General features: G+C 37.4%; 1 protein-coding gene across 1 annotated transcript; it reads right to left on the bottom strand.

Moving 5' to 3' along the window:
* Positions 1–13941: 13941 nt before the first annotated feature.
* DRAM1 (DNA-damage regulated autophagy modulator 1) lies at positions 13942–25015 on the bottom strand (the record flags this gene model as incomplete). The annotated part of the gene is made up of 6 exons (XM_009587689.1): positions 13942–14045; positions 16254–16346; positions 17717–17775; positions 18831–19008; positions 22837–22979; positions 24943–25015. Coding segments are annotated over 6 exons (591 nt in total), but the record flags the coding sequence as incomplete, so codon positions are not given.
* Positions 25016–25735: the final 720 nt, after the last annotated feature.

Raw genomic sequence — 25735 nt, 5'->3', positions numbered from 1 at the left:
TGCAAAATAAAGCCTGTTTTCTCCAGGTAAAGCGTTAGTTGCCCTTGAAAAACTTGTCTTATTTCTAAATTTCCTGCAGGCAATTTGCAATAGCCAATTACGTAGTATGGACAAAAAAACCCGATTCCTAAACTACATGCTGTAGACCAAACTCAGTGTAATACCTAAATGCCTGCAGAAAGAATTTGTTTTTCTGAAAAAGAATTGAGAGAAAAATTATTCCAAGTCAGTAATAATTTAAAAAGTTAAAGCAATGAACTATTGTCAACCTTCAGATTTTGTCTGCCAGGAGCCCGGAGCATCGGTGGTTCTGAGGATTGCTGTGGATGACTAGTGGTCCACAAACTCTGCTTGGGAATCACTTTTCCAAACCGTAACTGAAATTATGACAACTTATAACTCCAATTTGGTTTCTATATGAAAGGCAGAAATACGATATCACTGTGCAATTATTCACGTGTTGTTTGGTTTGGGTTTTTTTTTTGTGTGTCCAAGGACAACTGACATTCTGGTTGTTTCCCTGATGAAGGAGTGTGAATGAGTGCAGCGTCGGCAGCTAAGGCGAGGTATCGATTTACTTGGATATGGAAATAGTGATGGACTTGACTTTCCTTTGAAACCTGAAGAATGCTAAGTCAGCATTGTGACAGCTGTGCCTCTGCTCACGTTTTGAACAAACTTTGTTTTGGATTCCCAGGCCTGACTGCTTCTTAGCTTTGTATTTATTTTACACTTTAAAGTTCATGTTACAAGATAGGTGCTCCTGCCTCTTTTTTTTCTCCATTTTGTTATAAATAAACAAATCTCAGCATCATACAAAGTTCATGGAGTTTACAGTTTGATTTTTTTCATTTGGTTGGCCTGCCTCCAGAAAAGAAAGAAATACTTTTTTTTTAAGTTCTTGGTTTTAGGTGTATTCTTTCAGAATGAATGGACTTTCCTGCTCAGACTCTTGCCATTTGTTCCTCAAAAAGCCCAGAGTAATTCCTGTAAAGACAGCTTTCCTCTTTCATCTCATGAGGTGTAGCCTGGTGTATGGATTGTTAAGGATAGTGGTATCGCCCCAAACTCCCTCATTCCCAGGGAAGACTTTCCTTTACTTTAATAATTAATAATAATGATAATAATATAGTACTTTTCTATTCTAGTCTAATTGAATTCTGGTGACCAAGGGTGTAGATTTTCATAAGAAAATCTTTGTCACCTATCTTTGCTCGCTTCTTTGTGAATTGCTACAAGAACAAAAGGTTTGGTACTGAATGTTTAGGTTACGTGTAACATAGCCAGGGAGAATTTCTTCATTGCTACTGCCACCCTTGCGCAGTAAGACTGGAAGATTTGTTTTCTGAATGAAGATGTTAGTTATTCCTTTCACAGGTGACACCCTGTGCCTCATGAACCTGCACAGCAAATGTGTTCTGAGACTGCAAGAAAGCTTATGGGCTGGGCAAGAGAGAAATGCAGCTGTACTCTTTGGGATGCCCTCCCAAATAAAGGCAAGTGCTTTGAAGCCCCTCTGCTTAGCAGCCTTCAAGGGTTTCTTCCACCCGACTATTAAAGCCTTGCTGCCCTGAATAGCTCCAGAAGACAGGATCTAGCAGCTTTGGTCCAGGCACATAAAAGAATTTTCCTAATCTAATATAATCACAGCATAAGTCTGGGGAGTTAGTTTTTGCCATCATATCTGATGAATGCTTGATTTTTGGCTATCTGTTGTCTAGTTTTCTGCCCCCATCTAGCATAGAATAATTTTAAATACAGAACTGATGATACAAAAAAAAAGGGAGAAAACAACCATTTGGAGACCATTTCATGAAAACCAAGACAAATCTAATCTGATTAGATTACATCAGATGGAGGAGTATCAGTCATTCGAAAGGATGTTATGCAAAGGGTATCTTTGAAATGTTCCATCCAGCAGTCCTTATTGTCGAATCTGGATACATGATCCAGATCACATTTAGATAGTTCTGATTTCTACCTAATGAGGAAAGGTATGGTTTTTGACACTATCCCAACAGCCACGTCAAAGATGAGGACACATATGCAGACTAGACTGATGAAGACAGCTGTCCAAGACTTCTACACCTGCAGCCGTATGAACGCTAAAAAATTAGCCTGCCGAGGCTGCTGGGCATTTCAACACTGTTGCCATAAAGGTATCAGCAAGCTCTTTTGTGAAGCCTGTAGTTCTTGGCAGAGTGTAAATGAGCACAAAACTTATGTTAGCTTTGGCTCTGGGTTCTCTTGCAAATGAATACTTTTTTATCAGTCTTGCTTTACATGAAGCACCATTTCTGGATAAGAGATTGAAAATAATGATGAATGGAGTGCCAGTTGCAACCTGCTAATTAACCCAGTGTGTCAGGGTGGATAGCCCAGGGCACATGGTGCCATCCAACCTGATCTCTGTGATACCCTTAACGTGATGTCATTGTATAGTACAGAGAGTTAATTCTTTTCAGGAGAAGCTCATTTTTATTTATTGTTTCACAGCAGTGCACAGAACTCATGACCAGTCGTCCAAACATACCTAGGCTCAACTATAAACACGTACATATTTGTAGAACTGAGGACAAAATGTAGTTAATGCATTCAACTGCTGGACAGGTGATGACAAACAGGAAACAGCAATTATACAGACCAGCCCCACCGGTAACATGTGTGCACTGAGTATTTCAATAGTCAGTGGATAAAAGTGGTATCGGTAACCACTGCAGTTTACCTGCCTCATAAGTTACTATCAACCAAAAATCGTAAGCAGGGGTTTTTTTTCTGCAAATGGCTCTCGAAGGCCTTTTCAAGGTAGTTAACATTGAGCAGATAAGCGTGACAGGAACAGAATGTGATTTAAATCCAAGCAGAGTGGAAAGATTCCACAGGATTTCGATGGTGTTGAATGAGTCCTCTCATAAACAGCCTTCTTAACACAGCAGCTACCATGTAGCATGGTTAGGGGATCTTGTTTTCCTCCTGAGGCCAAATTTAAGTACTCCCAGTCTCTACTCCTTCCCTCCAATGAATCTGAAAAGGGCGACTGCTGCGAAGCCCACTGCTCAGTCTGGTTCTTCATCTGTCATAATTGCACCATTATCACCCATAAGGAACCCATTAATGTGGAAGAGGTTTTGAAACCAAAGCCTCTCTTTTCAGAGCCCTGATCTAGGAATGCATTAAGGGTATATGCCAGCTCAAGAATCAGATTCATTTTGGTTCTGGGAATCAAACCACAGCCTCTGAAAAACAATGAAATTCATGGCTCGTTCCAGAAAGTTAAGCAACAGCCTCAGCTTTTTGCTAAAAGAAGGCTAATAAGGTTTGATGTAACATCAGAGGAGCTAATTCAGATCTAATAAGAATACTTGTTTTTTGAACACTTTAGCCCTAACACAAACAATTTCTCACTTCATAATTTTCCTTCCTAGGGCCTTCTTTTGGACTATCCTACAGGCAGATGTCCTACTTAACAGGACACCCCTCATATTCTGCCAATTTCCAGCTATGTTTAAGTATTTACTGATTGAGAACATTTCACCCATTAGGCAAAGAATCCTTTCGTTCTGTGTGGCATGCCAGACATCAGCTGCAATACGATCTGCAGAAAGACACGCTGTCTTAGGGCTACCTGGGCAGTAGTATAATGGGCTTAGTCATTTCTGCCTTATTTGAAACAGCACTGTCCCTATTTAGAAGTAGATGTTAGGAAATAATGAGCTGCATACAAAGCAGCGTGTAGAGTTGAATAGCAGAGGAAAACTCGTTTACACTGCACCAGCAGAAGAGTTACCATGAACAATATGGAGAATCAAAAGCAGCAGCAAACATGAAATGATCTCAAGGGAGTGGACAGTTCAGAATGTGATTGGATTTGTATTTCAAGTTTAAGAGGATTCATTACAAAAACATTTGCTCCCGTCACTGTAAATATAGATGCAAGAAGTAGCCAGCTACTCTGACCTTTATAAGCAGCCAGGAAATAACATAAGCCTAAATCATTCCAGTTTGTTCTAGGATTTTAAATTGCAGTTCTGATAAGGGGTGGTAGCTAAGTGGGTGGGGGAAAGATGACACCAATTGGTATCCTTTAAAAAGAAGCAGGTTTAAAAACCAAGTAAAAAAATACTAGGAAAAAAAGTGACAAAAATGGCTAGGTTTTCTGAAAGGAACTTGCACTGGAATTCATGTCTTGTTTATAATATCTGCTGTAAACTTCAGCCTCTATAGCTTCCTGTTTGTACCCTGCCCAGGTCTGGTGTAGCTGTACACAGCCAAAACAAAGCCAGCTCTGTGTGCCTCTTCATGCGCAGTGTTGGAAAGAAGAACACGAGCTGTAAACGAAGTTGTTTTAAGAACAGGTTTTGTGATTATACTTTAATTACTAGTGAATCAGCTGGTTGCTGTTCAAATTTGTGCAAATCTGAGATGACTAAGTTGGTTAAAAAAATATTTTAAAATCCTAGGAAGTTAAAGGCACTAAAGTGGCCATAAATAAACTTTGAAGAGTAAAACTAGATGTTGAAAAACAGACTCCCCAGATATGTTGGACAAAAGCCTACAAAAGCCTTCAAAAGAATTTTCTTCAAAACACTATGAAAGTTAACAGGAAACGCTCTATAGGAGACTTCATGATAATTATGAGATGTTGTTTGGCATTTTTTGAATAATGTGTTCCCTTGTTTAAAGAAAATGATACTGACAATTCACAAAAGCCCCAAAATAAATGATCGGGGCAGCAACAAACGTATGCTAACGAGTGAGTTCAGATTAGCAATATTTTATGTTAAACAGTGGTTTAGCTAGACTAACAGAATTGCCCCCTGTGCAGAGTATTTAGGAGATGAGAATTAGTTCCATAAGTTTGGTTGGGTGAAGTACGACAGCACATTTGATTGATCCTAATGCAGCCCAGTATAAACACAGGTTAGAAAAGCCATCTCCACCCTTTTCTGCTGGAGTCTTGATCCTCTTTCTGATTGTCAACAGATGTTTTAAGACTTCATTACATATTATTTAATGGGTGGTCATTTGTCTTGTGGCTCTTCCAGTTGCATCAGCATAGTTCTCTTCCCTTTCCTCCTCCCCAGATCAGTACTGGTCCATTAGACTCACCAGAGGTTTGTAGTTCTGTAATTGTTTTATTTCCAATTTCACTGTTTTTCTTTCCGTTTTTTTTAAATTTTATTTTATTTTTTTAATTTTCAGTGATGAGCATGGGGCTCCTGACTTAGATTTCTGTTTTCCCATCTTGTGATGTGAAGGGTTCTTGTGCATTGACTCCTTGAGATGTATTTCAGCCATCACTTAGCTGCCGGGAGTGGAGAGCCCATCACAACCAAGCAAACCCTCTTTGCACCTGCAGTGACATGTTTTTCAGAGTCTCCCACCTGGCACCGGAGACAGGAGCAGATCACCACAAACATCTTTCCTGTGTAGCTCATTCCTCAGTGTTTCATTTCAGAGGCTCTGTGCCTCTTCTAGTTCTGTCATTTTGCTGGCAAAACACTCTCCTGTGTTCCCTATGGGACTGCCAAACAAGCTGGTGTCTTCCCACCAGAAGCTATATGGGGACCTTTAGAAGCAAGCACGATCTCCTGTTATCCCAAATTCTACACTGAAAAACCGCAGATGGGAGAAATCCTGGCTCCGACTGATCTGCTGCATTCTGTGAGCAGGTACCTCTTCTCCAGGTCCTGTGACTGCAGTTACAATATAACTTTGCTCCTGAGGAACCTACCAAGTTACTGATCCTTAGTATCTGGGAACCGGAGAAGTGTTTCCTGCTCCCTCTATGTGATGTCCTGTCGTTTAATGTAATTGATTGTGTATTCATTACAGGATAATAAAGAGTTCTTTATGTTTTTCTTTATTTCCACTGAGGCCAGTGACAAGTGGCATGTTCATTTCCACGGGCTTTGAGGCAAACTCCTGTAGTCCTACCTTTCCCTTCCCCTCTTTTCTTATCTGGGGACTCTCCTCTTTCTTACCTGTTCTCTCAGCTTCTAAACTTCAGACCTCTTTCTAAGTCTGCATGTCTGGAGAGTAACTGAGAAAACTGACAAAAATGCAGCGGAACTGCTGATTCTGTCATAAGGTTCCATAATTTAGTACCCCAGATGATGACCCATCTCCAGCTCCCCTTGAAGAAAATTGAGAGATCACTCATTTGATCTCAGTTGAACACAATTCCTGTTTTGCCATGCCATTTAACTGCTACCATGATTTATGGGACGCTTTCAATAACCCATCCATGATATTTCTAGGATTTTGGTTTCCAAGATTTCTGTTTTTCCAAAACCCAGAGGTATGCGCAAAGGCAGTGTTTCTATTCTTTCTAGAAATCTGGGAGAGACTTATTTGTCCCCAGTTCTGAATGCTTGATGCACAGCGCTTTCTGCTCACTGAATTTAACTGGGTGGTTTGAGGGGCAACCCCCTTTCATCCTTCAACCTCTACTCAAGAAGACTCAGTGGTCTGCAGGACTGCGTTTTTACTTCAGAAATTGGTTTTTATTTGTCTGTTTGTGCATTTTTCCATATTGAATTTTTATCTGACAGTGCAATGAACAGTTTCCAACCCTGTCTTTATTTAGTTTCCTCTCACTCCTCTTTAGTCCTAACATTGTTAAATATTTTTGCAACCAGAAGGTATTTTTGGAGTGAATATACTGCCATGACTCTCTGTTTTCAATGGCAACGCTCAGTTCTGGCTGCCATGAGCAGACACAAGATGCCATGTAAAACTGCAAGTTGATTTTTAAAAAATCTGATTATATAATGTTGTACCATTCCTTTTGGTTGAAATTCCAGGAAAGTAGCAGTAGGGATTTTGTGTTGCCTACCCTAAACAGTAAGCATGTTTTAAATTCAGTTGAAGACTAAAAAGCTATGCTAATACAATAATAATGTTCAAATTTTAAAGCTGTTTGGCAAGGAGGGGTACTGAAAAAATGTCAGCTTCACCCTTTGACAGTGCTGGCAATCACCCTTTAAAATCTGCTATAATACTATAATTACCCCAAATATTTGGTTTAAACGCTTTTAAGCTAACCAGCCGTGCCAGCTGTAGGCAGGATCTCAGTCGAGAGTTGATTTTGGTCAGTAGTCAGGTCAGAGAGCACCCATGACTTACTCCCTGAATACGTTTAAATTCCCCAGACGTCAGATTGAGACCACAAAATGGAGGAAAGTAAGGCTAATTTGTTGACTGTCATGAAGAAAGATGATTTCTGGAACGGAATCATAGAAACCACATCCTAATACTAACATACTAGGAGAGCCGTTTGCCAACACAATTTGTGTGAATTGAGTATTAGGTAACACAGAAGGACAGAGGACAAAGGGAGAAATAAGAAATGGCGCCATCTCCATGCCCCCAAAACCGAGAGGAAGCCATGCCAATGGAAAGCTTCCACACTCCTGAGAAAATGAGTGCTTGCTGAAACCTGGCTCGTGGTTCCTCAGTTGCTTCTAAGACTGTTACAGCTACCTGGGGACTTCTCAGATCTTGCCACAGTGCCATGATCTTTACACACAATAGCTTTTGCACTGAATTCTGAATTAAATGTTATTAGAGGCTTAATCAAAACTACATCCTTTTGCAATCTGTGGTATGGGTTCTGATACTTCAGGTCTAAACACTTCACTTTGAACACTCCATTTCCGTTTCTTCAACAAGAAAACAAGTTGGGTTTAAGGAGCAAGAGCAGAACAAGCAGAGAGCCTTAGAGCTTGACGTCTCCTTCAAACTGCTTACAGAGAAATAACTTTTTTTCCAGATTCACCTCTGAGGTTATTCTGCTGACTCCAGAAGTTATCCAGGAAACATCCCCAGGCCCTATGAACAAAATATGCCCTTGCTGAGCAGAGCATGAAATACTAGCAATTAGAGCCAGTAAAAGGCTTGCAATCTGATTTTAGTTGATTAAAGATAAGAAGATCACTTTTCCTTCAAGTGAAGGTTCTTATCTCCTATTGAATTTGGATCTTCAAAGATTAGATAGCTGTTTATAAGAACAGAATGATATTTCATCATGAGGAATTTTTGAACACTATATCTTTGCCTTAAGATCAAAAGCCATGGTCAAAATCAGTTCAAGCAGTAAGGACAAGATTTTACATGTAATCCTAGTGAAAGTTCAAATCTGTACAAAATTCTATTTATAACTTTTTAAAGGAAAAATGTCCACAAATTATTTTACTATCAAAAACTATCCTGGGGAAGAGACTAGCAATTGTATAAAACAATATTGACGGTAACGCCAAAATAACAGTTTTTGACTTTCCCAGGTCACCTGTATGAATTAAATCTAGCACAGATTACTAGAAAAAACAGAGCCAGTCTAGAAACGCTGGGATATGACAAAGCCTAGCTGCGTAAGCCCTTGTTTCAGATCATTTCATTGGAACATAGTCAAGGTTTTTGAACTACCTACACATCGGATGATGTTTAAGGGGGAAGCTGATTTATTTGAACAAAAAAAATTCCTTTGAATTGTAGTATTGCTCAAGTATTGCATCACCCAGTCACCCATAGACAGTCAGAAAATAAATAGTTCCAGACTCTAGCTAAAATGAACAAAGGTTAAAAAAAGCCTTTATGCACAAAGATAGAAGCTAAGGTACATATTATATCTCATTACCAGTGTTATTTCCCTTTTTCCTGGTTAGAATTTCCCTAGTTTTCCGCAAGACCTTTAAAATTAACTTTAAACTATTGACTTTTTGTGTGGTTTCTGCCTTTGCCAAGCAAAACAACACAAAACAAAACCCCAACTGCAGACAGATGATGTTCTCATACTGACCTGCCTCCGTATGTGACATTGCACACTTGAGTGACACCTGCTGTGACCACCTCACCAAGTTGATGCTAATCTGTGCTGCCGCCACTCTCCTTCTTCCCATTGCCACAGCAAAATACTCTTGAATAATTCAAACCAAAAGAAAAAAAGTCCATGAAAACCGTCTAATATGTTTCAACTATTTGATGCAGTTAAGAGGAAGGAAAGATACCTCTTTGCAGGGAGATCCGTCAGCTGCTAATATCTCTAATAAAAGTAGGGCTACAGAGAGACTGTTCCTGCAGATCTCATGATGAAAGTCTAGATGTTCATCAGAGGAATCTTTTTTGAAATGTACCTTCCACTTAAAATGAATTTTATGACTGTGTTTTGGGAGAAGAGTCACATTGTGGAATAAGAAGTTTCTACCGTGTTAAAGATGTCTATCAATAACAAAGTATTCATACTTTGTTAAAGCACTTTCTATATTTATTTTTAAAAATCCATGCAACATTTGATGAGAGTTTTTAGAGGAATATCTATGCTCAGTGTGGCTTATTTAAGACCGAGAATGCTGAACTTGTATAATTCCAGGTAAAATAATAGATGTTCAGAGGCCTGGATTATTGCTACACTTCACAGAAGACATGCAAAAAATGCTATCCAAGAGTTTAGTTAGGCAAGGAAATAACTGAAAACAGACTTATTATATATAAACAAAAGTGGGTTTTAAATAGATACAGCAGCTGCCTTTGAATTTTTTTTACAACCTGACGTCACTCTTTCTGGGTGCAGAATGGCTACAATTTTGAAATGTTAAAATCTTGTTCTTTTTGTATTGTCTCGTGAAAATAAGGTCTATGCTGTCTTCTGATGCTCCATTGCAAACTGACAGAAGTCTATTGAAGCTACTGAGTAAAAGATACCTTCTTTGTTATAGGGTAGGAAAAACTTCCCAAGGGAAGTGGCTTAATAACGACAGCTGAATTGCAGCTTGCGCCAGTGCGAACTACAGCAAGTGGCTCCTTTGATTTAGACAAATTAATTTGAATACTGAAGTTGCTATGAAACTACATGTTGCAGTAGCAAAACATATTTACTTAGATTAAGGCAGGAAGGGATGGCAAGGAAACTTAGATCTGACTTGTTTTCCACAAAGGCATAATAAAAAAATCATTTAGCTGGGTCTCCAGATGACTATTAAAAACAGTTTAAGCTACCTATAAACGTGGATTTGGACTTGGTAGCCTGAACGTGGAAAATAAACCCGGATCATGTGGTCTACTAGTGCCATCTATTGTGTACAGGGAAAAATACAGATACTAAATGTAGAAGTTGCCTGTTTTCTCTTTAAAATGTGAGAAATACTTTCTGCATTACAGTATCAATTAGAAAACATAGCCAAAGCTTATAAAATCACTTCTGTTTTTTTATAAAATACAGCAATTATTATCATTTATGTGTATTACAGCAACATGAGGATTCTAACCACTGTCAGGCTTCATCATGCAAATACTGTTCATGTAGGCATGTATGGACCACATAGGCACGCACACACAAATGCAGTGAAAGACAGACCCAGCTGTGATAGTTTTAGTCAAAGCTACAGAAATCTTATAAATTAAAAACTATTGCAACTTTCTTACATTACGTCAAATTTCTCCCAAATAAAGCGACATTAGCTCATCTTCCAAGGAAATGAATATTATCCCTTCTTAAAATCCAAGCACCATGCTGCCTTTCACCATTTCGTGGAGGAGAACAGCTCTTCCAGCTCTTCCAGCTTTTTCCAGAGAGAGTATTTGTAGTGGACGTTGTAAACCACTAGGATCAGCTCACCAACCCCAAACACTCTGAAGACTTCAAGCAGACCCTCCAAAACCTGAAGGCTTGTGAAAATGTGGTGTCAATATTGAGACTAAGACTCTGTATTTACAGAGCAGTTTACAATACCAAGCTCTTGAATGTCTTTACAAACTTCATACCGAAATGTCCAAAACTTACTGACACATATTACCATAATCCCTCTAGTCTGCTTGAAACTTTTGCAAACAGCATTACCGCCACATAATAAAATCCTTGCTATCAAGATCGTTTTACTACTATCAAACATACACTGCTGTCAGAGATAAGGCAGTATGCGAACAGAGCAGATCAAAAATAAAAATTTAGAATACCTTATAAGAAAAAACAAAGGTGCAATATGTGGCGATCACTGGCTGAGCACACATGGGAGAGAAGAGCAGAGGCAGTAACTGTGTCCTAAGACAAAGTGGCTTTTAGGTATTTTGAGTCGATGGACTTTCATCCTTACATGATTTGGAACTGTGATAGAGACTGCAATGATAGTATTTCATCAGTAGATCAAGCTGCACAACCTAGAAAAATGCAGCTTTGCACTTTTGGAAGGGGTAGAGAAATGATTTAGCATAATCACTAAAAATAACAGTAACTGTCATGTGATTTACTGTAGTTATGCAAAAGAAGTTTCTCAATCACTCACGATGGTCTGACAAATAGAAAACATCACGCAAACGGAGTAGATGATAGTGAAAGTATTTCTCACATAGCTCCCAAGAAAAAATAGCTATTTCTTGTTGCTAAGAAATGTGAAAATATAGAAAAAGGGCCTGTTGCGAAGGAACAGAAGTGTGCTGTGACATTACCTGTACTAACCTGTAGAGATCACTTGGTTGTAAAAAATTAAATAGCATTATTTAACAAAAGTCATCCACAGCTAAAATCACACACCTTGCTAGAATAAATTTTTTTTTCAATTGCTTGCAACTTGTCAACTCATACTTCAGCTGAAAAAATAATTAGGATCTTTACTGAAAAGCTGCCTGGAGCCAGGGAATAATCAAAGTGTTTTCACTAGTTGTTCACTGCACAAATGAAGAAGTAATAATCCGTTGTCTCCATCTGCATGTTGATGCATGTCAATGTTTTTGGCCTAACAAATTAAATAAAAGGCAAACTGTTGGTGATGCGTTCTTTTGGTCATGAACGTAATTTATATAAAAATGTATCATGATAAAGCTTAGAAAAATGGGAAGGATTTCATTCAGTAGTTCTTCAGTACTTGAATTAACACGATTTCAGCAAACAAGATTATCCTGATTCAGCCACTATCTCTGAAAAATTTTTTTGTTTGTTTGTTTGTTTTTGTCTTTTTCTCTTTAGGAGACTGTAAGCACTGTAAAGGTTGGCAGGCAGGATATGATTCTTTTGAGGAGGACAGAGTACTAAGAGATTAAATAAGTGTGAACTTGTTTCAGGAGCCTTGTATTGGGATGATGATTTAATGTTTTCTTAGCGTTCTCTCACCTTGAAACTTGTGAAATTTATTGTGGTGACTTCCTGCCTAAATCAGAACAATACAAATAATTCTTTTCCTGTTTAAGTGTATTTGGATTCACTGTAAAAACACATTAATATTAGTTAAGGCTGAACTTCAAGTTAATGTAATTTCTTTTATCCACGTAAAGGATTTAGTAAATTGATGAGGTGAAATCTGATATAATTTGAAATAACAACTTCAGGTTCCTTATACTTTAAGAAAGCTAGGAATAAAAAGCAATAAAAGAACAATAGACAATGCACTAAGAAATATGGCCTCTTCTTAACATGGCCTTCAAAACAACAGGATGGCACTTTTTGTAGTTGGTATACATTTTCTTGAGAGTATTTCTGACCTTCAGTTGAAAGAATGTGTGCCCCTTGCAGGATACCTAATCATCAAGACATAAGTCTTGCATTTAGTCAGTACTAGGTTCGATTTTTAACATGATTGTAACTATAAACCTCTGCAACATAACCTGAATACTGTGGAAAGCAAATCTGCCAGTGAAAAACATTTTTGCTATTTTTATTTGGGAGAACTTATAAAGAAAACGTGGACTCTTTAAGTTGTGAAACAGCTGAATTTAATACAGTTTAAAATATACATTAAAGGAAATATCAACAGATGACTAGTCTTAAGACATCATTGTCCAAAACACACATTTGTTTTATCTCATGGAAAATTAGCAACTGAAAATCATCAATATTTCTGCATAAACTGTGATAGACCATGGCAAATATAATTTTCAGAGAACTTGATTGATAGCCAAATGGTTAATCACTAAATGGAAGTAGTGGATCAGTCCACGAAAGACCGTTTTGCCTCCAGATACTTGTAACATCTGACTTCTCAATTAGTTGCTTTCCAAGTCTTTCATTACAGAAGTATGTTTATAGTAGCAAATATGCCGTATCTTCACTACGGAAGCTCTCCAGGATTTTTTTTTTCTTTAGTTTTTTATAGATATATATATATATAACACTCATACACATATAACTGAACACCTGAGAACTACTGGTGCCTCTTCTTGTTTTCCATTCACTCCCAATGACTTTTTGGAGGCTGTCTTCATTCCATCATTGTAGGTTAAAACACAGGCTGGAAAACTTCTGCTTTGTATTAACCAAATTGCAGTAAGATTTCTCTTTAGTAGATCGTGCATAAATGTAAATTTACTCTCTATTTCCACTTCAGTTTTAAGCTTCCTACGGCCAGCAGTGCATAGAAGGGAGAAAGGGGTAGACTTTTACAACATACTTTTACAAGAGTGACGATTAGAAAACATTTTTCAAGCAACATAGTTTAAATGTCTCCTAGGATTTGTATTTGTATACAGTGCCCACTATCAGAAACATGCAGCATAGTGTTGCCATCTACTAACTGCAAAGTTCTAGTCTTGAAACAAAGATGCCCACTTCTGCTCACACCTTCCTCCGCAGGCCTTGCAACTTAACAGAGTAGGAATTCAGCCTTAGTGTTTTCCATTGTCTTCAGACTTTCCTATCTATTTCCAAAATGTACTTTCTCAAGTTTAAAACTGATGTTACTAAGCAGACTATAAGAAATGAAAAAGTATGGATATGTCCGAAAGGGAAGAGATGAGGAGATCAAAAGTCTTTGAATGACTTTCAAGTGCTTCTACAGATTGCTTCTATTACAGTATTTTTAATATATCAAACAGTATAAAAATTACAAAATATTGCAAAAAGGTAGCAGGAACATTAGCAAGTTTTTAAAATGTTTCAGTGGATGCTGTTATAGATGTTGCAGAGTTAATGGCACGGGTTCTTTACATAACTTTATAAATCCCCCTGCAACATTTTCTATTAGTAGAAAGAAACCTAGAACATTCATATATATAAAATATAATTTTTTCGACTATCAGGAGTCTTCATGTATTTCTGTTGATATCCTTAAAGAAACTCTCTAAAAGAAAAATAAAACAAGATCAGCTTAAGATTAATTTTACAGTTCTGTGATATAAAGTACGAGGAGATAAAACAAAAACAAATTTAAGTGAAATACATACTGTGAGAATTTTTTTTTAAAAAAGAAGGCTTATTTTTCTTAGAGTCTGGCGGTTGTTTTTTCTGAATTAATAGTTTGGCTTTCTGTGAGCACTGGTTAGAACAAAAAGAGGACAGAATCTTTCTGAAGATCTTTCTGTCATTGTCAAACACTAGCATCAGATTTCATGCTATTTTATAGCCTGTAATTTAAAATGTCTGCATTTCTATATAGTTTAATACCATCACTTTCTCTTATTTATTATGTTCACAATATTTATATACAGTTAAACTTTCAACGTTGAACACTTTGGGATCTGTGATCTGAAGCAGACTTATAAACTAATTTAGCTACTCTGAGGACTACAGCATTGTCTGCAAGTATGTATCTCCAAGGGAAGAGTTTGACTTTTGATAAAACAGATACCATCATATATGTAGACATCAGAAAGCGATGGACTGGCAATAAATACCTCCCCACCAAAATGGTAAATTTAATGATGCATGCATTTCTGAATGGTATTTCAATATTTTTGTCAGTTTTAGAAGGTTATTATATGCCTTTAAAATAATGCATTGTGTAATTCTGAACAATTACTTTTTTTTAAAACAGTGTTTTGCTCTGCAGAACCTAGCTTTTTTTTTTTTTAACAAGGGAAAGCCCTACAGCCATGGTCTACTCAGTACTATCAGTCAAAAGTAAACAGGTGTAGAAATGCTTGCTATCGGTTAGCAAAATATATGTTAACTCTGAATCCTTAGTTGAAAATGTATTTCTGTATATGCTTATGAAAGTTATGTACAGGTTATATATAAGTATTAACCACTTCCACACTGAGCAAGCATGTAAGTGAAGAAGCAAGTAAATTAATTACAAAGTTTTACATGATCTGATGTCAAACTTTGGTTTTATGCCAGAGGACTTAGAGGGTTCTCACTATTTTTCCTCCCTTCCCAGCTACACGAATTCTGGATATGGTTTCCAGCAATTTATCACAGCACCAATTGGCTCACATATGCGATCTCGATTATTAGTTCTACAGTAATGCAAGTGCTTGGATCTAGTTTTCGACTTTCTGGGACTTGTGTGAGGCAATGATATATATGAAAGACCTATGTATGGGGTATGACATCTACAGTGATTACAACTGAGTTAGTTCATCTTTGTAATTATGGTATAAAGCAGCAGTTTTCAGTCTTTTCTACCTTAAGCTCTTGCAAAGATCCAACTACTTTATGGGGAAAACAAACATCCAGAAGTCTGAGAACAATAAGGAGGCCATGATCCTCCTAACACCTACAGGAGGTTTTGCCCTCAAATCTCCACAAGGCACTTGCCATAAGCAATGTTTTTTTAATTTTTTTTACAAGTTCTTTTGCCAAAGTTAAGCCTCACACATTGGTATTTTCAGCATTTTATATCCCTGTGCCAAACAAAACCCCCATGAAACACTGCAGCTAGAACATGCTATGCAAACAACAAGAGTTGGTGAGGCAAAGCTTGGGAAAGTAAGTTTAAGGCATGCCTTTCACAAATCATATAGAAGTGTTTTCTTTTTAACTAATCTAATATTTTCTCTCCCTTAAAGTCAGGCTTGATGCATCACCAGATCCAGCTACCCAAACCAGAAGGTTTTAATGTCAATACTTTTCAAAAAGTATTTGATATTCTTCACATTGTGAGGGAACGTGTATCAAAATGTGTAATTTTTAAAAAGAAAGGAAACATCTATGGTTGAAATGCATTGGATTATTATATAAAATCCCTCAGGTAGAAAGAAATGCAGTTTTAGTTGCATCATTTATTTTGGTATTATGTCACCTTTAGAGGGCCACTTTCTACAAAAAGATTGGTAAATAAGTAGAAGATATTAATTTACTGAATAACTTTCAAGACCAGACACCTATTAAACTATTAAACTGATCTATAAAACTGATTTTTATGTTTTAAAACCCAGGGGGAAAATATTCATTAGGTAGACAGAAATCAGTTCTGTGACTGATAAAATTTGTTTCTGTCTAGCTTTTGTGTATCTAGCTGAGATAAAGAATGGTAATTTTATATTGCATTTGTTGTTACACAATTCATGGCACTTCTTAGTCACTGCTAAAATATGTAGTAACCAACCTGAAAATCTCTAATGAACGTTAAAAAGAAGAAGATAAAACCAAAGGCCACCGTCCATTCACAGATCGCACTCACAAAATGATAAGTATAATCCTGATGGAATGAGACATAAAATAAATTTTCAGATAAAACAGCTAAGCAAAATAACTGTGGAATGCTATAAAAATAGACATTTTCTTCTGTAAATTCAACAAATATTCTAAGACTTATGACTCATCATCCCAATATCCTGTTGTATAAAAGTCAATTCAGATTTAGTTTTTACAGAATGGTAAGTATATTTATCAAGGTTGCATATGTTCCATTAAGCAACATGTCTTGTGCACTAACATAAAAAATAGTACACGAAAACTACAATTAGCACAAGATCAAAACATACCTTGAATATAATTTGCACCTGAAAAAATTTAGTTCTTATGTGAAGGATACCAAAGTGCCCATATTCAAAACTTTTACTCAGAGCCACTGAGTTCTGTAGTACCATCCCTTACAGTAAATTCTCACGATGTTTTAAAACGGAGGGCTACCCTTGTATGACAGTTCCTGACAAGACCTTTGTTTTTAAGTAGTCCATCACAGAAAACCTATGTAATATGACACAAACAGAATGTAAAGTGTTTCTTAACATGCCATCAACAAACATGCCATCTGTTTCAGTAAAAAAATTTTCTCATCCTTACATCTCAAGTGAAAAGAAAAAACCTCAAGAGGTAGATATTACTAAGATTATTGCAAAGATTTATCTCACAACTGCCTTGTCACTGTTTGGTTGAAGTACATTTGCCAAGTTTTCTTTTATTAAGCTCTTCAAGCAGGATACACTCTCTGCATTATTTAACCTGGTATTTTTAATACCTCCATGTGGCAAAGTTTGCCCAGAAAGAAAAATTACCTTTCATAGTTATCATTCTGAGAACACTGAAATAAATTCAAATACGTGATATTGACTTTATTATGCTTCAGGTCAGACCCTTAATGTTTATCACAATAGTAAAAACTATTTAATAAAGAATGGTGAAAAAGCTGAGAAAACCAATGTTGTAAAAAACCTCAAAAATTTCAGAATCAAATTGGTCCACTTTTGTTTCATGTGTGAAGTTCATTTTCAAGAAATGTGACTATAAAAGGAAGTAGAACAACTCATTTCCAGAATATCTTTTTTTTTTTTTTAACAATTTGTTCTACGGGTAAGTTTCAAATGTGTGGTTAAAATGAAAGTCTAACTCTCTGAAGATCGACCCATCCGTGACAAGCTTTCTTACCCAAGCTGCAGACAGTTTTCTAATGAAGAAATAACTGGAAACCAGCATGCACGAATCGGTGAGATTTCATAAATCTGCTCGTGATTATGTACTATTTGAAGTCTCTGAAGTGTTTGTAATGCTATACACCTTTAGATAAACATAACAGCATACCCCAAATAATATGATGCAGGCTAAGTTGGCTACCTAATGAGATTTTACCTTTTCACCTGGAGTCCAATCAATTTTTGTCATGGAAATCTGTGAAGCAAACACAATCACTGGGAAAAACACAGTGTAAAGGAAACTATGTAAGTTTAGTAAGTAATAGTGAAAATGTCTGCTTACAAAAAAAGACCCCATTTCCCCCTTCTGTAACACAGGAGATCCTGAACAACCAGAATATCAAATCAAAGTATTAAGAAGACAAGTAAATGAAACACATTATCGAAAGGTAACTGATAGCAGCAATCAAAACAAATTTCTGCACAAATAAAGGTTTTTGCGGATTCTTCCAAAGTACAAAGAGTAAGGGGAGACACTCCAAAACTTAAATCACATTCATGATTGAGAACTGTGGGAGTAGAGTCCTGCATTGTTGGAAGGGGAATCATGTTCGTTTCCACTGGTCCACAATAAGTGCCTTGATATATTTGTACAACTTTCTCTCAGGACTGGGGCCCTCTTTAAAAGCCCTTTCACAGCTGCTGAAACCAAAAGCAGGCTGTAGCTGGCTGGCTGATGCAATGATCTGCTGTGACCACTTTTCAACACTGGCAGATCACCTAAAGACCAATAAACTCAATGGGATGACTCTAATTTCAGCAGGCTGTGGGAAAACCCAGTAAGTGTATTGAGTGTGTCTCCAAGAGAGGCATCTAATGAAGCCAAGCACCAACCAACATAATCAAAAGCATCTGCTTAGGCTTGAAGGAAACCTTGTGTATGCCAACCGTATTTTATATGTCCGTGTGTTAGGTTCATTTTAGAAGCGGTGCCCCCCCTTTGCAGGCCTTTCTCTGTACCCTCCTTAAAATGAAGGAAGTTGGAAAGTTGGTCTAGATTTATTATCATATGATCCTATGAAGAACACTGGGGTATTAGATTTAAATATGCCACTGAAAGAAGAGATACAGCTTTCTAGAAGACCCTGAAACTGATCTTTATGCTATTAATGGTGTCTCGACATGCTATATGCATTATTATAGCAGAAATATTAGAGACCCCTGAGCAAAGATTGTAACCTCATTTTCATCCTTTATCAGCAATGGTTTAACTTAAAAGGAAAATCATGAACACATAAAGGGAAAACAATGGGATACACCATAAAGGATACTGGGAATGAAAGCAATGCATGATATTACAGATATGGCCATCCTTATGTGACACACAAAGTAAGTGTTCCATTGTGGACAGGACTTGTAAGAGATTATAGACTGAAGTGTAATATATACAACACCCGAGCCAAATGCCACCAAAGCTCCTATGTCATGGACACTGGGAACAGACAGCTCCTGGAAAGAGAATCAGCACAATGGTTAGCTGCTACTATTTGTACAGTGGTAGGAATCAATGAGCCCTGAGAAGATGGTAGCCACATTATGCTGGGCACGTACAAGCAGTGGCAAACAGTCCCTTCTCCCAAAGATGAAAGAAAATGGAGAAGGAGTAGCTCAGAGAGGTAAACTAACCATGCCCAAAGCCAGCAGGTCAAAGTCCTTTCCCATGTTCACATAAAAGCATAGATCAATTTTAGTGCTGTTCAACAGTTGGTCTATTACCAATTAATGTTTGCACAAACAGGAACTGACTTGTGTTTTTCTCAAGAGGTTCCTATACCTCCTTTTTCCCTTTACCGTGCCAAAGATTTTCATCCTTTTGCATTGAAAGTCTAACCTACATTTGTGTGGCCATACTCTCACTAACAGTAAAGTTTCATGGGAGCTGTTCTAAATAGTGACTGCTATAGCTCCATCCCATCCCCCACCCTCCAGTGGCCAGCCACAAGGCTCAAGGAAATAAGTCAGCAGAAAATTAGTTACATTTAAAAAAAAAAAAAAGCGTTACCTGAAATAACCTCTTGATATGAAGGTCTTACACTGTCAGTCTCTTGAATTATTCAGCCCTCTTACTCTTCCCCTCCCCACATCATCAACCACTTTTATTCAAGTTCCGCAACAGGTGAAAGTGTGTATAAAATTCCAGTATCACTATATGTGGCCTATATTTTTGTAATACCCTACCTATGGAAGATTCTCTCCTTTAAAACACAAACAAGTAGAATATCCAGTAACAAAACAGATGAAGATTCCAGAGAAATGATTGTATTCTAAATGTTTCAAAAAATTACAAATACAAAGTTACGCCACCTTGGAATCCAATATCAGACAGGTAAGTTAGCTTTAAAGCTCCTTTCTGTCACCAGAGCATAGCAAAACATGTGCTATGATCTGACGTACCACAGTTCTATCTTAGTGATTCATGAAAACACATCTGTATCCTTTCATTACATATTGTAAAATCTTTCCTGCCTGGAGGCCACTGTTTTCTTTGTCTTGTAATGGTGATTATGTTCACATGCTCTTTTAAATTCTTTTTCCCCATGCTTTTCTTTCTACTAATTCCCTTCTATCTCTCGGTGATGTATTAAGCTCTGTCAGATTTTAAAGCATGTTCCTCACACAGGTATTTAAGTGGTATCTCATCTGTACTTGCATTTTCTTCTCCTCTGCCCCACTTTTTGCCTTCCATATAGGAATAACAGGATTTGGTATGGAAAGCATTAAGCAAGCATAATTGTTGGCTTTTGCTTTTAGCCCCATACGCAATATACAGAGCTTTTCTAACATGGCTCTCATGATTGCTCCTATCAAACTGCCACAGCTTCCCTAAAAAGCTCATCACACTCAACCCCTACAGAACCTGGGCAATCTTGCTACATCTGCTACGGTAAGCCTCCTAAGCTTTCTAGTCAGAGACAGGAAGATCTTCCTTTAATCATGTGTAACGTCTAACAGGCAAAACCAGACCTGCTAAGACCTGGGTCTTTGCTTTGCCTATTCATTAAGGGCTACGGGATTTTTCCTTCCATATCCAATTATCTTCTTAAAGCTAACTCTCCACTGTCTTTCATTTCTGTATTTCAAGCATTGTGTTATTTAAAACAAAGAACAAACACCTTATTCATGACCATTACTTATTTTCTCAGGAACTCTTTTGCTTTTAGAGGACACACTCCTAGCGTTTTCTTCCACCTCATTCCTCACTTTTTGTTAAGTGTTCAGAGACCAATACCATTAAAATCCCATGCTACCTACCATATCTTACCTTGAAGCAAAAAGGGTGACAAAAATTTCCTTACAACTAATTATGCTACTTAAAAGACTCACCACAAGTGGCACTAGATTTGAGTAAATAAAAGCAAACCTTAAATATTTCCAGTATAATTTCACACTGAAGCCTTTTTAACAAACTAAATATTTTGCTTTGAGAAAGAGAAAATGACCTCATGCCCAAAGTGTCAATCAGCTCTACTACAGTACTCAGGTATGGTATTAGCTCACCTGCTGGGGAAAAATAAGTGTTAAGAAACAAACAGGTAGTGCACATGAATGTGAATTTTCTGCATGACCCACTGATTAGAGGGACTACACTGAATGCTAAAGAAATAAATTCTAATTCCAGCTTTGCTTTAGTCTTCTGACCTGAAACAATTACCTGATCTTGAGCAAATCTCACAGCCTCTTCATGTCTCAGCTATTCTACTGGTAAATGGCGATAAGAGTGTACTGTTCACTAGTTGTACACTATACAGTTAAAAGACCGAAGACTTGCAAGCCAGCATTTCCATCTTTCTGGGCAATTAAGCATGCTCAAAAATCTGCTAGATCAGATCCTTAGCTAGATTAGATCCTTACTGTGTTTTGAACCTTTCCTATAAAATGTGCTTAACATAGAAAGGAAAGTAAGGTCAAAGCAGAGGAAAGAGAAATTAGGTGAGGAAGGAGTTCATGAACAGTCAATGAGAGACAACAGAGATTAGATAAGAACCAATGTTATAACTGTCAAGGTGCCCCTTTGGAAACTTTAGGGTCAAAGCTTCTGCTTCCCTGACTCTCCCAAATTATTTTGCATTCCTGATTTGTCTTTTCCTTATTGAAGCTGAGTTTGATTTCTATTTCAGTCAAGCAACACTGTTCCCCATCATCTAACTTTTTTTTGTGCCACATATAAATCTAATCAATAAGAGTACAGATATTTAAAAGTAGAATAGCATGCTTGGAATAGACTGCAGTGCCTGTAGTGTTTGCAATCCACACACACTGCCTGGAGGTAAAACTGAAAAGAGCAAGGTATCAGTCTAAGGCAAAGGTTTTTGTCTGAAAATACCATGTCAATTACATGTAAAATGGTATTGGCTGCTGAAGCCCTGACAATCTTTATTTTCAATTTATCTGTATGTTGTCAGGTCGCTATATGAGCACAACAGTATTTACCAAAATGTTCCCCAAGGTAGACCATCCTTTAAAAGAAATAATTCAGCTGTTTCCATAGATTTAAAGGCAGTATCTCAAACTGCCAATTAAACCTGACTTGATTCTCAGCTGAAGTTTTCAGTACAATTGTCCTAGTACTTCTTTGTGTCAGAATCTACCCTATTACACGCTTCCTCACTAGAAAAGGTGAAAAGAACAATCTGTTTCAATATTTTTCCTCTCTATTGAATTTTCTTTCAGACAATGAGGGCTGGACTTCTTTGATTTATAATGAGATGTCTTATCCTTTCTGGCAAAGTAAGTGGTAAATCTACATGTCTCTATCAAAAGACTTAACATGTTGTTATGCCATCTCCTACAGACTCAAAACAATGGGCTAATATTGTGCTCAGTGTTCTAACTTGTGAGATAAGTCTAGTTTATTCTGTAGAAAATGCTGCTAGTATGCGTGCCATCATTCAGGTAAAAATACAGGTGTTTTTGCTAGTCTGACTTATTCTGCCCTACCTGACTGTAAGCAAACTAAACTGCAAATAGCAAAGCTTTTTTACAGTAAAATTTTCATAGTAAAAATTTTACAGCAAAAGCACCTATATTAATGTTTACGAGACAATCACACACAAAACCTCTTACTGACATAACTGTAAAAGTGAAAAATCTAGTATATAGGGAGAAAGCAAATCTGTCTTTTAAAAGCTACTGAAAAAAGGCAGGAGCAAGAAAGACATTCTTACTCCATTTGCCAAGTATCCACATGGGGATAACATTAACCACTCTTATCTATGTGATATTTTAACTGGTAAAACAACTTTAGTTTCATTTATGATACAAAATTTACAGTCATACCTGAAAAGTTGCAACTATGCCCATTCCAATACAGCCCATCAATCCAATACATAATGAAAAGATGTTGCATGAAGACCTAACAAAGTGCGATGACTCATTTTGCTTCTCTATTAATAAATATCTGATGTACATTGTAATTACACCTGAAAAACAAAAAATACATATTTTGTTCAATGATCATGTATTGCTTACATTTTAACACCTTGCCCTGTTACACATTAGCACACAGAATAAAATTATAAGCATAATACAATAAATAATACTGCCTTTAACTTCACTGGGATGAAGAAGAAAGGTAGTGAATTTCAGATTCACTATTCACTATTCACTATTACTTTCAGACAGAACTGTCTTAACACTATCTTAGTCTTAACATCGCATATTAATGCTATCTAGAAATAACTGCACATCACTTCAAGAAAAATGCTAATTTAAATCCCATTCTCCTGTGCGTTTTAGGCACAGAGGCATTGGCATTCCACATTAGGAATAGATGTTACAGGGAGATGAACCATAAGCTGGAAGTGGGAGAATTTATTTTGCTCTGATATGCAGTCTTGTACCAGAACTACATCTCTTTATAATGGATGTCCTGAAGAATTAATACATTTTTGTAGAGTGTAAACAGCAAAAAACATAACTAGAAAATATTTTCAAAGCTTTTGGGTCACTTCTGGCTGCTCTTTAGTACCACTACACACAGATTTTATTCCAGCCTACATGACCCCAATATGCAGTTCACTCCTGACAAATGCCTCTACTGAATTAGAAGATCACGGTTCATCTGGATATAATAAGCTGTAGACTGGATTCCACAGTTCAATAACTGTCCTAGTTTCGGCTGGAATAGAGTTAATTTTCTTCCTAGTAACTGGTATAGTGCTGTGTTTTGGATTTAGTATGAGAATAATGTTGATAACACACTGATGTTTTAGTTGTTCCTAAGTAGTGTTTACGCGAGTCAAGGACTTTTCAGCTTCCCATGCTTGGCCAGGTGCACAAGAAACTGGGAGGGAGCACAGCCAGGACAGCTGACCCAGCTGGCCAATGGGGTATTCCATACCATATGATGTCATGCTCAGCAGATAAAGCTGGGGGAAGAAGAAAGAAGGGGGATGTTTGGAGAGATGGCGTTTGCCTTCCCAAGTAACTGTTACGCATGATGGAGCCTTGCTTTCCTGGAGATGGCTGAACACCTGCCTGCTGATGGGAAATAGTGAATGAATTCCTTGTTTTGCTTTGCTTGCGCGCGGGGCTTTTGCTTCACCTATTAAACTGTCTTTATCTCAACCCACGAGTTTTCTCACTTTTACCCTTCTGATTCTCTCCCCCATCCCATTGTGGGCAGAGTGAGCGAGTAGCTGTGTGGTGCTTAGTTGCTAGCTGGGGTTAAACCACGACAACAACACAGAACATAGTTTCAGTCTATCTACATTTGGAAAAATAAATCAGGTAACTTTGTCCAGGCACTATGAGGTTACATGAAACACACCAAGACAGTATGCCTGAATGAGGCTCTTAGAAAAGGTACAATATGTGATTTTTCACAGAATCATAGAATCATAGAATGGTTTGGGTTGGAAGGCACCTTAAAGATCATCTAGTTCCAACCCCCCTCATGGACTACTTGTATACAGAGATACACAGCTCTCGATCCTCCATCCCCTAGAAGTGAATAGAAAACGCCAAACTTCCTGATTCAAGGCCAGTAGACATCTAGTAGAGGAGTAGGCATCTTGCAGAGGAAACCAGGTGTTGCTTCAACACTTCTTCCCTTTGCTGCAGCATCCTAGAACCTAATGTCTCCCTACATCAAAGATATAGTTTTTGCAAAGTAATTATGCCATCTTTCTTATGCTTTTTATTTCCAGCTGCATTGACTGCTTTGCACTGATGAGGTGCTCTTAGGAGACAGAAGTGCCTCTAAGCCTGCACTTACTGACCCTAAGGACCTGGCCCTCTAGATATTACTTCCATCTATCCGATACTACCACTTGACTATGGAGTACTTTTTCTGCAGAATATTGTATGGACTGCAATGTAAGCAGACAACTTTTGCTAGTTTTCACTTCTTTGCTGTGTTCAAACCAAGTACCTTATACATACCTAAAAGTGCTGAAATATTAATCATAAAACCAAAGATGCCACTCTCTGGAGGTTTAGTTCCAGTGTCACTAAAGCAGGAAGTGAAAGAAATTAAAAGTTAATTAAGAGCAGTGAAACACAAGTAAGATGTACACATGAAACCCCAAGAGAAATGTAACTTTGTGTGAACCGCTGCTATGTGCGTAAGACATTTAAACACATAAATTGGAATGTTGTCTGCTGCACACTTAAGCTCCATTTGTAGTACTGAATCTTTCTTTTTAGAAAGAAATCGTATTTTTAGAGCATGCTGTTTGAACTGTATTTCTTCCTTTTCTGTATGCAATATGCAGAGATGTGACAGAGCGATACTTTGCTCACGAATGACATAAATGATTACATAAATGACATTTCTTCTATCTGCTAAATTAACACTGTGATAGAGTAAAACATATCTAATGGCATTCCGTATGCTAAGATGTGAGACAATCGGGCTTCATTTCCTGATTTGTTTGAAAGGACTTTACCCCAGGAGAGCAATTGTGTTCCAATGCCCGGGAACATTCCTAGGCATTGTTTAATTTACTAATATAGATACAGCTTAAGAGTTCTCTAGGCCCAAGGTGGTGTCTCTTCTGCTGAAGCAATTCACCCTTATAGGGGATAATTAGAAGTTCACTGGCACAGACAGACAGAGCATGAGTGTAAGAATATCTACAGAATTTATACACATACATACATGCATACATATATATAAAAAACTTCATACATACAAAATACATGTTATGTAGAAAATGGAATACCTTCATCATAG

The sequence above is a fragment of the Fulmarus glacialis genome, unplaced genomic scaffold, assembly GCF_000690835.1.
Source record: "Fulmarus glacialis isolate BGI_N327 unplaced genomic scaffold, ASM69083v1 scaffold37971, whole genome shotgun sequence".
NCBI classification, from domain to species: domain Eukaryota; kingdom Metazoa; phylum Chordata; class Aves; order Procellariiformes; family Procellariidae; genus Fulmarus; species Fulmarus glacialis.
Note: the sequence above shows the minus strand (reverse complement) of the source record. Positions and strands in the feature narration are given on the sequence as shown.